The sequence below is a fragment of the Microtus ochrogaster genome, chromosome 5, assembly GCF_000317375.1.
Source record: "Microtus ochrogaster isolate Prairie Vole_2 chromosome 5, MicOch1.0, whole genome shotgun sequence".
In the NCBI taxonomy this organism is placed as follows: Eukaryota; Metazoa; Chordata; class Mammalia; order Rodentia; family Cricetidae; genus Microtus; species Microtus ochrogaster.
Genome location: NC_022012.1, coordinates 79,122,057 through 79,135,366, shown reverse-complemented (window position 1 = coordinate 79,135,366; position 13,310 = coordinate 79,122,057). Strand labels below are relative to the sequence as shown.

General features: G+C 43.3%; 1 protein-coding gene across 1 annotated transcript in view; it reads right to left on the bottom strand.

Annotated features, from left to right (window-relative positions):
• The window catches only part of Lrrc49 (leucine rich repeat containing 49), a 113,592-nt gene that overhangs the window by 90,627 nt on the left and 9,655 nt on the right, over positions 1-13,310 (bottom strand). The window contains exons 4-7 of the mRNA XM_026779106.1: positions 11,726-11,923; positions 11,295-11,397; positions 8,044-8,247; positions 2,205-2,271 (exon numbers count right to left, since the gene is read on the bottom strand). Of these exons, the coding sequence (XP_026634907.1) occupies positions 2,205-2,271; positions 8,044-8,247; positions 11,295-11,397; positions 11,726-11,923 (572 nt within the window). The remainder of the gene's footprint in view (positions 1-2,204; positions 2,272-8,043; positions 8,248-11,294; positions 11,398-11,725; positions 11,924-13,310) is intronic.

Below are 13,310 nucleotides of genomic sequence, written 5' to 3'. Positions count from 1 at the left end.
CACGGGTGACATCACCTCCATTCTGTCTCACAGGTGTTGGAGTGCACGGGTGACATCATCTCCCTTCCATCTCACAGGTGTTGGAGTGCTTACTCCAGAGAGGTTTCCCCCATTGCTAATGAGAGTGGATTCTAAAGATCAAACATTCTCCCTTAACTGGTGCCTAAGCTTTATTTATTTTTATTGCATTTACTCATTTATTTGGGGGGAGGCATGAGTGCAGAGGTCAAGAACAACTGTGGGAGTTTGCTCCCTCCTCCTGCCATATGGGCTCCTGGAGTAGAGCTCGGGTTGGCAGGTCTGGGAGTGCATGCCTTTCTCCATTAGCTGTCTCACAGGCCCTGATGATACTCTGATGTTTGTATTGAATGGTTTACCTCTGGATATATTTTTTGTGACCTAACATCACAAAGGCTCTACCCCTTTGCTCTGAAATACACAAAAGTTTTGCTTGTTGAAGTTTAACATTTTAAAGGGAGACTTAGATTCTCATTTCAAACTCCCTCCTTGTTGCTACAGAACTTAAGGAAATAACTATTTGGTACAAATGTGCAATCTTAATATCAGACTGTCATAGCACGGTGAAACTTAGGAATGCAGTAAGGTCCTGAACAGTGGCCAGCAGATGACGCTTGCACACGATCAAGTGACATGGTTTTTGTCACTGGTGCCTGTGAATTCTCAAAGGCATATTGTAACTTGAAAAACCTCAAGTATTTATTATTTCAATATCAAGATAATCTCATTAAAAGTATTAGCATCACAAAATGCTTCTTTTGTAGTGATAGTTTTAAAAGTAGTATGACTGATGGCTGGTCTGGTGGCCAAGCTGGCTGAGTGTGGAATGAACTGAAACACAGGCTGACCTGCACTCCATAGGGGTTTCTTCATCAGATTACCTGAACTAGGAAGATCCACCTTTAAATGTGGGTGGCACCTTCTGATGACAGCCCAGATACATGGGTACAGAAGAGGGAAATTGCTTTTTGCTTGCTTGGCCTCCCTCTTGCTGGCAAGGTCCGCTGCTGTGGTCCCTTCACAGGTGTTAGAGCCAACTTTTCTGGGCTTCCCCTGGACACTGAAGACCAGCAGCTCTCCCAGAATCCTCCAGGCCTGTGCACCAGATTGGGACTGCTGAAACATCCAGGCTTGCAGGCTGAGCAACTAGTGGATTTTTGTCCTCTCCAGTGGGAAACAGCAATTGTTGGACTATGTGAACCAAACTGTATGAGACATTTTGATAAAACACACACATGCACACACTCGCACACACATGCTCATGTGCGCCCGCGCGTGCGCGCGCACATACCCACAGAGTCATAGTCACCATTTCTAGTCCTGTGATGAAACACCATGATCAAAGTAACCTTGGGGAGGAAAGGGGTTTATTCAGCTTACACTTCTACACTGTAGTCCATCATTGAAGGAAGCTAGGGCAGAAACACAAACAGGGCAGGAATCTGGAGGCAACGGCTGATATAGAGACCACTGGGGGTACTGCTTACTGGCTTGCTCCTCATGGCTTGCTCAGCCTGTTTTCTTATAGAACCCAGGATCACCACCCCACAGATAGCACCTCCCAAAATGGGCCAGGCCCTCCCACATCAATCACGAACTAAGAAAAATGCTCTACAGCTGGATCTTACGGAGGCAATTTCTCAATTGAGATTCTCTCCTTTCAGATAACTCTAGCTTGTGTCGAGCTGACATAAAACTAGCCAGCACATATACAGGCTATCAGTTCTCTTCCTATAGAGAACCTTGACTAAGATGAAATATCAATTCCTTAAAACCATAAGGGCATGATGGTCACAAAATCCAGTACACTGCTTACCTCTGACGAGCAAGCAAGGGGCAATGAGGGAGAAACACTGATGCAGAAAGAAGTCAGGAAGATTATGGTTCTTGAGAATTTGCCTGAATAAAGCCTATCATAATTAGACAGATCCCAAGCTCTCATCTGTGATTTACTTCTAAGAAGCTATGAAATCCTGCACCAGAAGGCTGAAGACCTCAGATCCGTAAAGCGACTCTTATAATTCAATGTTAGTGTGATTCTTAAAACATTTATAACAAAATGTGCTGGAGACTTTCAAAGAGAGAGGGACACAGACAGGGAAGTAAGGAGGGAGGGAGGGAGGGAGGGAGGGAGGGAGGGAGGGAGGGAGGGAGAGATGGAGGGGTGAGAAAGAGCTGTACAATACCTGATTTCCATGGAGGTCCAAAACATCTAAATTTTTTAAATTCTCCAGATTTGAGATTTTCTTGATTCTGAAAATTAGAATAAGTAGAATTGAATAGAAATATAGTCACATCTTATCTATGAGTAACTCAAAGCCTGCTGAAGCAGAATGGTATACTCATTTTAATATTTAAATTCTTGATCTCTCAGTGAATACACACAGAGCAGTACTGTTACTGCTACTGGGGGAAAGATGCATAAATGTCTTATTTTAGAGAAAAGCAATTCTACTTCTAACCTTAGGTCAAGGCACGTGTTATGGGAGGGGGGAGGCAGTGCCAGGCACAGTAGCACATGCCGATAGTCCCAAAGCAAAAGGATCACTTGAGTCCAGAAGTTCAGGCATTCGGAGCCAGCCCAGGCAACACAGTAAAATGGTACTTTAAAATTAAAAAAAAAAAAAAAGCACTTGGTTTTTGTTTTATGTTTGTTTTTTGTTTTTTGCTTTTTTTTTGCAATTGCATTGCTAAATTTAACTAACTCCCTGGTGGTTAGGCCTACCCGTGTTCTTCTCTGCTTTGCTACTCACAGGACACTCTCTTAGCATGAAAGGCTTCTTTTCATTGTTCCTATGGACCCCACAGATTCGCACCATAACTACTCAGTAGAGGCCAGGAAATAAAGGAAAGATGTCATCCTTACCAAAGCATCTATCATTACTTATTCCTGCTCTCATTATTTATTGGGTTGAAGAACAGTGTCCACCTTCCCCGATGCTTCCAGAAGCCAATCATCATGCTAGCACAGTACACACTTAAACCTCATCAACAGTTATTGCTTTCAGGCCTCAGCCACCTGACATCATTGCCAAAGCAACAACGACTCCATCGCAACCCAATTCAGTCCAACTTACTGATAAAAATGGTGTCACCTCCCACCAGATAGCACTGCTGCATGGCTGTAGCTCTTTTCTCCATTCAGACAGACTACACTTCCCACAATCTCCTTACTTACCTCTCCTAAAACTTCAGAATCTGTTCTTTTCCTGGAAAACACACTATTAAAAAAAAGCACTCCTACTTCATTTCACCCAAACCAGAGCATCCTTGTGGACTCAAAGGCCTTTATCTAAGGCCAGGTACTTCATACCATGCTAGCTAACATCTAAATATTTGGTTAATAGAAATATAAATGAATAGTGAAGTACAATGGAACAGACAAAGCTTTGATGATTTTTTGTTCCTTTTTTTCCCCCTTGTTTTTGGGTTTTCTGTTTTGCTCCTGATAAACCTAAAACACTTGGAGGGAGTTACTGAAGCAGAACCATACAGCTTAGGAAAGAGCTGTGCTTTTTTAACAACAATTTGATCTCATGGCTATTAGAGAAGTCTGATGTGGGAGTGTCATTTATCAATCTGTTGATTTCATTGGTTAAGCAATAAAGAAACTGCTTGGCCCTCATAGGTTAAAACATAAGTGGGCGGAGTAAACAGAACAGAATGCTGGGAGGAAGAGGAAGTGAGCTCAGACTCGACAGCTCTCCTCTCGGGAGCAGATGCCTCAGAGAGATGCCATGCTCCCATCTCCTGGCAGACGCACGCGATGAAGCAAGATGCCAGGTCAGACATGCTGAATCTTTCCCAGTAAGACCGGGGCTACACAGATTATTAGAGATGGCTTGATCGGGATATCAGAATTAGCCAATAAGGGCTAGAGCTAAAGGGCCAAGCAGTGTTTAAATGAATACAATTTGTGTGTTGTTATTTCGGGCATAAGCTAGCAGGCGGCAGGGCCCGGGGACGCAGCCCCGCCACTCCTATTACTACAGAAGTCGCTGATCTGATCCCATTCTTTCATATTCCCAAACTGACAGTCCCTAAAACATGATTCCAACTCTTATGTGGATCAGATTCAGCTGAAGAGCTTGCTAAAACATGAATGATCGGCTCCTCCTAGTCAGTCTCCTTTGAATTAGCTTGGTCCTCCAGTTGGTTCCCACATCGAGTTAGTCAAACAATGGCCTACAGTTAAGCTACTTATTAAGAAATAGGAGGGATGTGTGTGTGTGTGTGTGTGTGTGTATGTGTAGTATGTGTGCATATGCACTGTGTGTATACATTCACTCGTGTATGCAAGTGTGTGTGAAGGTCAGAGGGTGATGTGGAGATATCTTGCTCTAATCACATCTCTGCCTTATTTATATATTTTGTTTTTGCTTTTCTTTTTGAGACAGGATGTTTCTCCAAACGTGAAGCACACCATTCTGAGTACTCTGCCTGGCCAGCAAGCCTATCTCCATTCCCCATCACTGGGATTACAAATGTACATGACCATGCCTGGCATTTTAAATTGGAAATCTGAACTCAGGTCCTCATGCTTGTGCAGCAAGCATCCTGCCCACAGAGCCATTTATCCAGGCACAGAATTATGGGTTTAACACTCTGAAACTTATTCTCCATGGATAACAGAAATTGTCCTCATCCAGAGCACTCAGATCAGAGGCCCAATGGAGGCCACATGAAGTTATTACAGCAAAGTGGGGCTGGAGGTTTTTGGGTAATCACGTAAATGACAGTGAACCTGAGACCTGAGGGCTTAAACAACATAAAGGCAATGGCACTGAAGAAGCTCCGCCCACCGGCCTTCTGAGCCTAGAATCTTGCATGCTCTAATTTTCAAAAGAAGCTAGAGAAACCTGTTCTGACTAACGGGAGGCAGAAAGTCATCCACAACACACAGCTGGAGATGCTCAGCCAGATCCTTCATGCTCAGCAGAGCTCTGCATCTAAGAGTCTGTAGGACTTTTGTCAGATGTCCAGCTAGGAGCACGGGCAGATGTGTTAGGAATCAGAGGCATATGTTACAGATACCTGAGAGGCACCCAATCTTAGAGAGTGTAGCACATTTTCTTGTAACATGTTTCCCTTTGATTCATGGGCACTAGCAGTTCAAAAACTGTTTAACAGTGTCTCCGGTGAAAATCCAAATATAGCTTGCAGAGCAAGCAAACAAAAAGACGGAGGAGAAGGAGAAGAAGGAGGAGGAGTCTTATTAGATTGTTTCTATTGTAGCAAAATAAGCACAAAGCAGAGGGTGTTAGATCCCTCAAAGTAAGAAACCTCAGGTACTTCAAGAAGGCCAAAACAATGCTGTCTTCTGGGTCAAGATGAACAAATTGCTCCTGAGAAACCGAAAAGTAGAAACAGGCAGAAAGAACAGAGAGATGATTTTAACTGGATGCAACCAGAACCAGCCTTTGAATCTTGTTTACATTAGAGATGGGGATCACAGATATCTCTAGAAAATATCTGCATCTAAGGATGAAAAGGGAGATATATTTAGGCCACTGCACTAAAGAATAAATGTGAGCTAGGCACTAATAACTCAGAACAAGAAAGGAGCCAGGCCTGTGGAAGCTGGCACAGAACATGTGGAAAAGAAAGCCTTAAAGTCAAAAGTCAGCTCCCTCCTCACTTAGCTCAGTGAGCTGCTGGAAACCTACTCCTGGTGTGTGGTAGTTTTTCGCAACTGACTATGCCAGATCCATTTGACCACTCCGTTTTCACGTCTCTAAAATGAAAGGACTGACTTCTGAGATCACTCCATATTTTAATATTCTATGGGCTTATAATTTCCCAAATTCTCTCAAACTATGTGAAACTTTTTCTTTTTATTTTTTCTTCAAATTTTAAATTTATTTATTTATTAAAGATTTCTGTCTCTTCCCCGCCACCGCCTCCCATTTCTCTCCCCCTCCCCCAATCAAGTCCCCCTCCCTCGTTAGCCCAAAGAGCAATCAGGGTTCCCTGCCCTGTGGAAAGTCCAAGGAACCTCCACCTCCATCAAGGTCTAGTAAGGTGAGCATCCTTTTTCTTTTATTCTTATGTTTAACTATGTGTTTATGTGTGGAGGGCCAGTAAGCACACTGCCCCCAGAGGCCAGAAGAGGGTGTCGGTTCACCTAGAGCTGGATTAGAAGGTTTTGAGAACAGGCCTGATGTGGACGCTGGGAAATGAACTGCAGTCCAGTATGCACTCTTGACCACCGAGCCATCTCTCCAGCACCTCAAACTCTGGAATTTATTTTTTAGTGGAATTCTTAATGCAACATTTGAACTAATAAACTAGAAACTTTCAGAAAAACATCAGGGGGAAATATGATGCTAAAATCTGGGACATGACCTTGAGAATATAGTTAAGAACACATCTCCAAACACAGCACTTTGAATATTACATAATTTAGGCTGAAATAAAGTAAGAACTCTGGAGAGACAGGAAGGTCACACTAACCTCCTCCCACCATTTCTCCCTAGGGTTATAAAAAGACTCTCTGACCTACATCACCCAAGAGTACATCCTAAGCCCTTTATAAACAGAAGCAATGGGAATAAAACAGCCACAGGAAAGCCTGCACTAAGGGCCTTGCAGAGTCATCCAGAGTACAGCCATGGACAACATGGACGTTCCTTCTGCCCAACACAACCCGCTAAGACTGCCCACTAGTCATCAAACCTACAAACACAATGTGACTTTTAATCTGTGTCTTTGGGTCTTCTTATCTGAAGACCACTCTGTCATATTAGGTTATATATATTTTCTCTTACAAACGGTTCTTTGCTATCAGGATGTCAACCATGAGCTTTGAAAAGGCCAAAAACCAAAAGGTATTACTAATTTTTAGACTCTGTTAATCCTTCTTCTAAGGTATTCAAAGTTATTTGGCAAAACTGAATGAAAGTTATAAGTGATATCAAGGCCACGAGTCAGGAATTGTGTAGCTACTGCCTGACAGAGCTATAGCAAAGGAATTGGGACAGTACACAAACAAGATGTGACACTAAAACATATCGGGGGCTGGAAGGATGACGCCCCCGGTAAGAGCACTTGCTGTTTTTGCAGAGGACCTGGGTTTGGCTCTCAGCACCCATATCAGGCAACTCACAATGGCCTGCAATTCCAGCTCCAGGGATTTAACGCCATCTTCTGGCCTTCATAGGCACCAGGCACACAGGCAGTACAGAGACATGCACTCAGGAAAACACACACACATATACATAAAATTCAAACCATAAACAAATTTAAATAAAACATATGAGAACTACTCTCTGAAGAAGAATTTACCACTGATTTAGCAATTGCAAAATAGAAAATGTCCCTCTCAGGTAAATACCATAAAGTCAAAGCTGGACTCTTCCAATTACTTTTATCTAAGGCATGGTGCTGGAGCAATGCCATGATTGTCAGACTGGGTATCACAGAGCAAATCAGGGTAGATTCTTCCAGGGCTAGAACTCAACCCAGGCTCTCATGAATACTCGGCCAGTGTGCTACTGCTGACTTCCGCTCAGCTTTCCTCTAGTAATACCTACAATATTAGTCTGTGACTTACACCTGAACATTCCATGGATTCTATTAGGCTACAAGCAAGAACTGCTTCCACGGGACCTTAGCAGCTAAGAGTGCTGCCTATGCAAGCAAGGAACTGAATTTGCATCCCAAACATCCACATAAAAGCTGGGTGCAACAGTAGGAATATCCTGGGGCTCACTGGCTGGCCAGTCTGATGCCCCGCCCCACATACCCAAAAGGCAAGTTCTAGGTTCAGTGAGAGACCTGCCTCAAGAGAAAAAGGCACAGTGACAGAACAGGACACCAAAGGTCCTCCTCTCATCTCCACATGCACTGTGAGCACCTGCACAGACATGTAAACATATACACATCTGTTCCTACACACACATGCTCTAATGCACATGCACCCATGTGTACAGTGCACACTCACACACACCCTGTATACACATACCCTCCCAACACATGCAACACATGCACATACCCACACAAGGAGAGAAACTGCTTCACAAATACCTGTTTTTCCCTAACAGAAGGACACGGAGAGACCTCAGAGTGGAAAGCCCACTGATTTCTTCAATCTGGTTATCATACAAGTCCAAGAATATTAACCTCTGTAGATTAGAAATATTCTGGATCCGAGTTATAAAATTGTGCTGAAAATTCAATAAACGAAGGTGTTCTTCTCCATCGATGATAGGACACACAGTCAACTTCTGTCTAGAAAAAAAATGTAGGTAAGATTCTGGGTCAGTATCCTCTTCCTGCTTCCTCTATCAAATACGATTAAGTAGTATGTTCGTACACCCAGGCTGTGAGAAGGAAAACGTAAGTTGGAGCTGGAGAGATGGTTCAGCAGTTAAGAGTACTTACTGCTCTTACAGGGGACCTGGGTTCAGTTCCCAGTACCTCACAACTCAGCTCAAAACTGCAGTTCAAGGAATTCCAGCATTCTCCTTTGACATTCACGGGCTCAGGAAAGCATGTAGCACACAGACATACACTCAAGCACACATGCATACAATTAAATTAACATTTTTTAAAAATAAAGAGGTTATCTGGACTACTTCCTGACCCCAGGAAGAGACCTAAATTTAACCATGAATGGGGGGGGGGGAATGACAATGGACACTGACAAGGGTAATCATTAGAGTTAAGTCTAAACTCTCATTGTATTTTAAAACGAGTCTCTAATATTAATTTCACATGACTTTAATATCAAAAGCTTTCAAATATAATTGTCTTTCTGGGAGAGGTTTAAATGATCAAACCAAGTCACAAAACCAGAAAAAAAAATGCGTTTGGTATCAGTCACTAATGTCAAAATTTCTCTGAGTGACTAAGTCATGGGAGCAAGAACCATACTAACAGGCTTATTTTAAATCACTGACTCACAAAAGTTCATGAGAATGAGAAGAAATTCTGCCATCTACAACAGGGAACACTGATGGAAAATTCCATGCAAAGCCCCTTAATCGTAAGGCAACCCTTACTGAGCAACTCCTCACAAGGCTGGATGCTGGATTCGATTGTTCAACATCAGCTTTAACTCTGCAGAATATTCATGGTTTTCAAGACCAGATGGGACGCAATTCTGTGTGTATTTGGTTGTATTTAAAACAGTGCACTTCTTCTGTCTCCTCTCTGGAGTAAATAAAGTCATGACCCTTGAAGAATTCTCCCCATGTCATAACATGGTGAAGGAAGAGGGCCTAGGAGATTCTACATGGAGAGTCAAAGGCTCTTCAAGGGAAACACAGATCTAGCTGTGCATTAGCAATGCTAGTGTGGCTTGTTAGAAACATCCCTCAGTGACACCTCATGAATGGGAGTTTTGAAGAAAGTCAGCCAGAATGCTACAAGCAGAATATGGACGGATCAGAGTTCTTGTTGCAATGAAAAAAAAATGGTTAGTAGGGGGAAAAAGGGAATACTAAAGGTCATAAAGATATCCTGCTTTAAGAACAGACCCTTAAAGCTGGGCACAGTGGCGCATACCTTCAGTCCTAGCACTAAGGAAGCAGAGGCACAGGTGGGTGGGTATCTGATTTTGAGGCAATCCTGATCTCCATTGTGAGTACTAGGCCAGCAGTGGATAAAGAGTGAGGCCCTGTCCCAGAAAGAGAGACAGTCAGCAGGGTGGGGAGGTATGGGGGAAAGAGAATAGACTCTGGGGAAATTGATTTAAGAGAGAAGAAAAGTAAAAACCACTGTGCACCAGTTTTGTGTGGATCACATTTAGAATTCATCCCGTGTTTCATACTCTCACAGCTGACATTTCTGTTACATAAACTATAACTTAAATGATTACAGATATGCTAGCTGAAGTTTGTAGCTTTGTTCTTAGCAAAACTTGAATCGTGTCCTCACTGCTCAGTCTGTCTCTCATAGTGAAAGCCTCAACTCCTGTCTTTGTATCAGTTGCTACCCACACAGGAAAATCACCTCCTGTCCTCCTTTCTCAAACTGCTAAGCCTTAAAATAAAGTCACTTTCCCTTACCCCAGTAATCCCTGCCACTCCAGCAGAGTAGGAGAGGAAGCAATGGTCTACCTACCCCAGGGGGGCTCTGCTGTGTCTGTAAAAGTCTTGGGTTATGGCGCTTCCTGCTCTATCACAGATGTCTGTGTAGGACTATGATTTGACATCTGTTTCCTTCTTGGAACATGCTGTCCTCCTGATATTTTAAGCCTACTTTTAAATCAGTGAGGCCAAGTACTTCTTATGGTTAGAGTCTTCCCTTGAACATTCAGTTCCCTGACCAAGAAGCCACACACACAATAACGCAGAAAACACTACTATTACCCACTGGCTGTCAAACAAGGCTTCCATGGTGGTACCCTGCTGCTGGTCCAACTCTGTTGTCTGCACATATGACAGCGATGGCATCATTGTGGTGCTACCGTCTCACAGCCAGCCTTCAGCCTTCAAAGGAGAGCCAGTTTCCTTGGTCCTGACTTTCATGATAAGCAAGTGTCTATTAATCAGTGCTGGTTTCTCCATTCTAGACACTCAGCCTGCCAAAAACTCATCTTTAAAGCTGCCCAAGCTACCCCTGAGCTACCATAGAAGCACCAAACTTCTTAAGTCACAGCCTTACAAACAAGGCCCCTGCTAATGTCAAGCAACACAAGACTAGGTTACTGTTCTTGAGTGTGTTTTTAAAGACTGAAGGGGAAGTTCCTACACAATTCTTCAAACATGAAATGCTGCTGGAAACAGTATAAACATAAGGCAGTATTTAGGGTGGGAACTTCACAATCGTGACGCTTTGAGAGATGTTGGTCTCAACTAGAACTCTGCCTTCAGAGCAGGGCCTTTCCCTGGTACACGCAGGAGAGCTGACTCATTCAGCAGCTGCGTCATGCTAAAGCCAGTTGTGCACAGCACAGATGTTCTGTCTGCTGGGATTCTACACCCACCATCCCATTACAAATCCCTTCCTGGTTATAAAGAAGGGCACCAAACCTTATACATATTCACTTCTTTCTACAACATTTATTCAAGAGCCCACATTGTACCAGGCTCTCTGTTCTAGGTGCCCAAGAAGACAAATGAACAAAAATCACCATTTATGGAGATTATATTCTAGTAGGTCACAGACAACAAACACAAGTCAATATTTAACATGCTAGAAAACGGTAAACACTAAAGGGGAAAATACAGAAGAGAAAGGAATGAGCATGCGTAGTTGGTAGGAAGGTGACATCAGAGTGAAGACCAGAAGCAAGCAGATGTTGTGAAAGGGAGAAAGGAAGATGTGCTCACCTTTCCAGGGTCAGCCTGTCTGAGTAAAGAATTTTCTCTTCAGAGGAACGCTGGAGAATAGGAAATGATGGCATTGATGAGCTCACCAGATTAATATGATCACCTGTTGGAAACGATACACGAATCACTTGATGAAGGCAAATTGTGGCAGCTGTGAAGCTAGAGCCACTGTTTATATAGGGAGCTTTGAAGCCTACAAGGACAGTTTTTCTAGCCATTTCCACAGCTTCCATACTAGGAGCTGATATTACACTGGGTTGTCTTCTTCTCAATCCTAGCTCTGTGCTCTGTGGGTGCAGGTAGCTTTCCCTTGCTTTACAAGTCAGCTGAATAATCTAATGTGCTCTGGCGCTGTCTTGGTCCCTTTACCGTTCTAACTCCTGACACTACATGTCAACTACACGATACACTACAGGATCACCCCTCATTACCAGATACATTAGGGCCAGCACTATGACAGCCCTGCCGGATTCTGGGCTTTGAAGGTGTCTGAATGGAAGAGTCTCCGAATGCTGACAGGGAGCTTGTGGCAGTTCTCATGTCCAGCCCACAGAGTTCTGTCACGTTTGTTGGGGATGAGATGCATGATGACTTATTACGAGGCGACGGACTTATTACTCTTCCATCTCCTTCAAAATATCAAAAAGTTTATCACAAAGCTACACAACACATGACTTTGCTATAGGATAGACACAAAAAGTAATGTGGGATAGCGAACGTAAACCTCGCATCCTTGTTTGTTCCCTATGCGTAGGCCACTACCATTGCTAGAGAATGCTGCAGAGACAGCAAGTGGATGTCAACAACTGAGGATACTATAGCTGGGACCCAGAGAGGATATGATACCTGGCAAAGTCTAAAGGCTGTTGGCTGCGTGTTTCTGATAGAAGCTTTTCTTGGAGAAAAACACATAGGAAATGAATAAGCTAGAACAATGTGCAAAAGGACAGACTATAAAAGAACGTGCAGAGCTGCAGAGGGAGCCCGATGGTTAAGAGCACTGGCTGCTACTACAGAGGACCCAGGTTTGATTCTCAGTAACCACACATGGCAGCTCACAACCATCTCAATTCTGGGGGATCCAACTTCCTCTTCTGGCCTTGCTTGTAATACAGATACACATGCAGACAAACATCCATACCTAAATTTTAAAAATGCTTATAACTACTCTAAAAAGGAGACCAGTCCCTTTGCATGTAGTGTGTCTAGTTAGTGGATGATAAAACACATCACAGGTGAGATTAGGAAGAGGTGAACACTAAGATATATTCTAAAGAAATAGAAGATTACAGAGTGGTCTGGAAACAAAGAGGAAAAACTCTAAAAATTTTGAATACCAGAGGCTATCTTCTATATTTGTCTCTGGAGACTGACCATCACTGAAAGCAACAAGGGACAAGGAAGCAGCCGGTGGAGCAATCGGTAGGATGATAGAACCCAAGGCTACCTCAGAATTCTGCGGCTTAGACTATCCGAAGAGAAAATCCTAACCTAGAAGTTAATAGACTTTCTGGTCACTACTGATGAGAACCTAAAATCAAGCCACACGCACACACACACCCCTCTTAACTGAAAGGCAGTGTATTGAAATCAGCCAGCCTTTCCAAGCCTACAAGCCAGGCCATCTCATGCTTTCCATCAAATAATCAGAGCTCACATCTCACTGTACTGAAGAGCATGAAACATCAAGACAGCCAATCATGCTGTCCCAAGAGGTAAGCACCTAGAACTGACACTGGGCTCAGCAACAAACATCAAACTACAGGAACACTTGCTGGCAGGATCCCCAAGCCACAGGAACCAACACACTGATGTGGAGTCCAAAGCCAAAAACAGCTCGAGGATTAGCTACACATAAAGATTAGATGCCAAGGTCAGTGGAACATGATGAAAGGAAACGCAAGGGAATAAAGAATCTCATTTTGTCTGATTAACATTTCATTAGGCTTTTTGAATTACTATAAGAACTTCAAGGCAAGCCGGGCGATGGTGGCGCACGCCTTTAATCCCAGCACT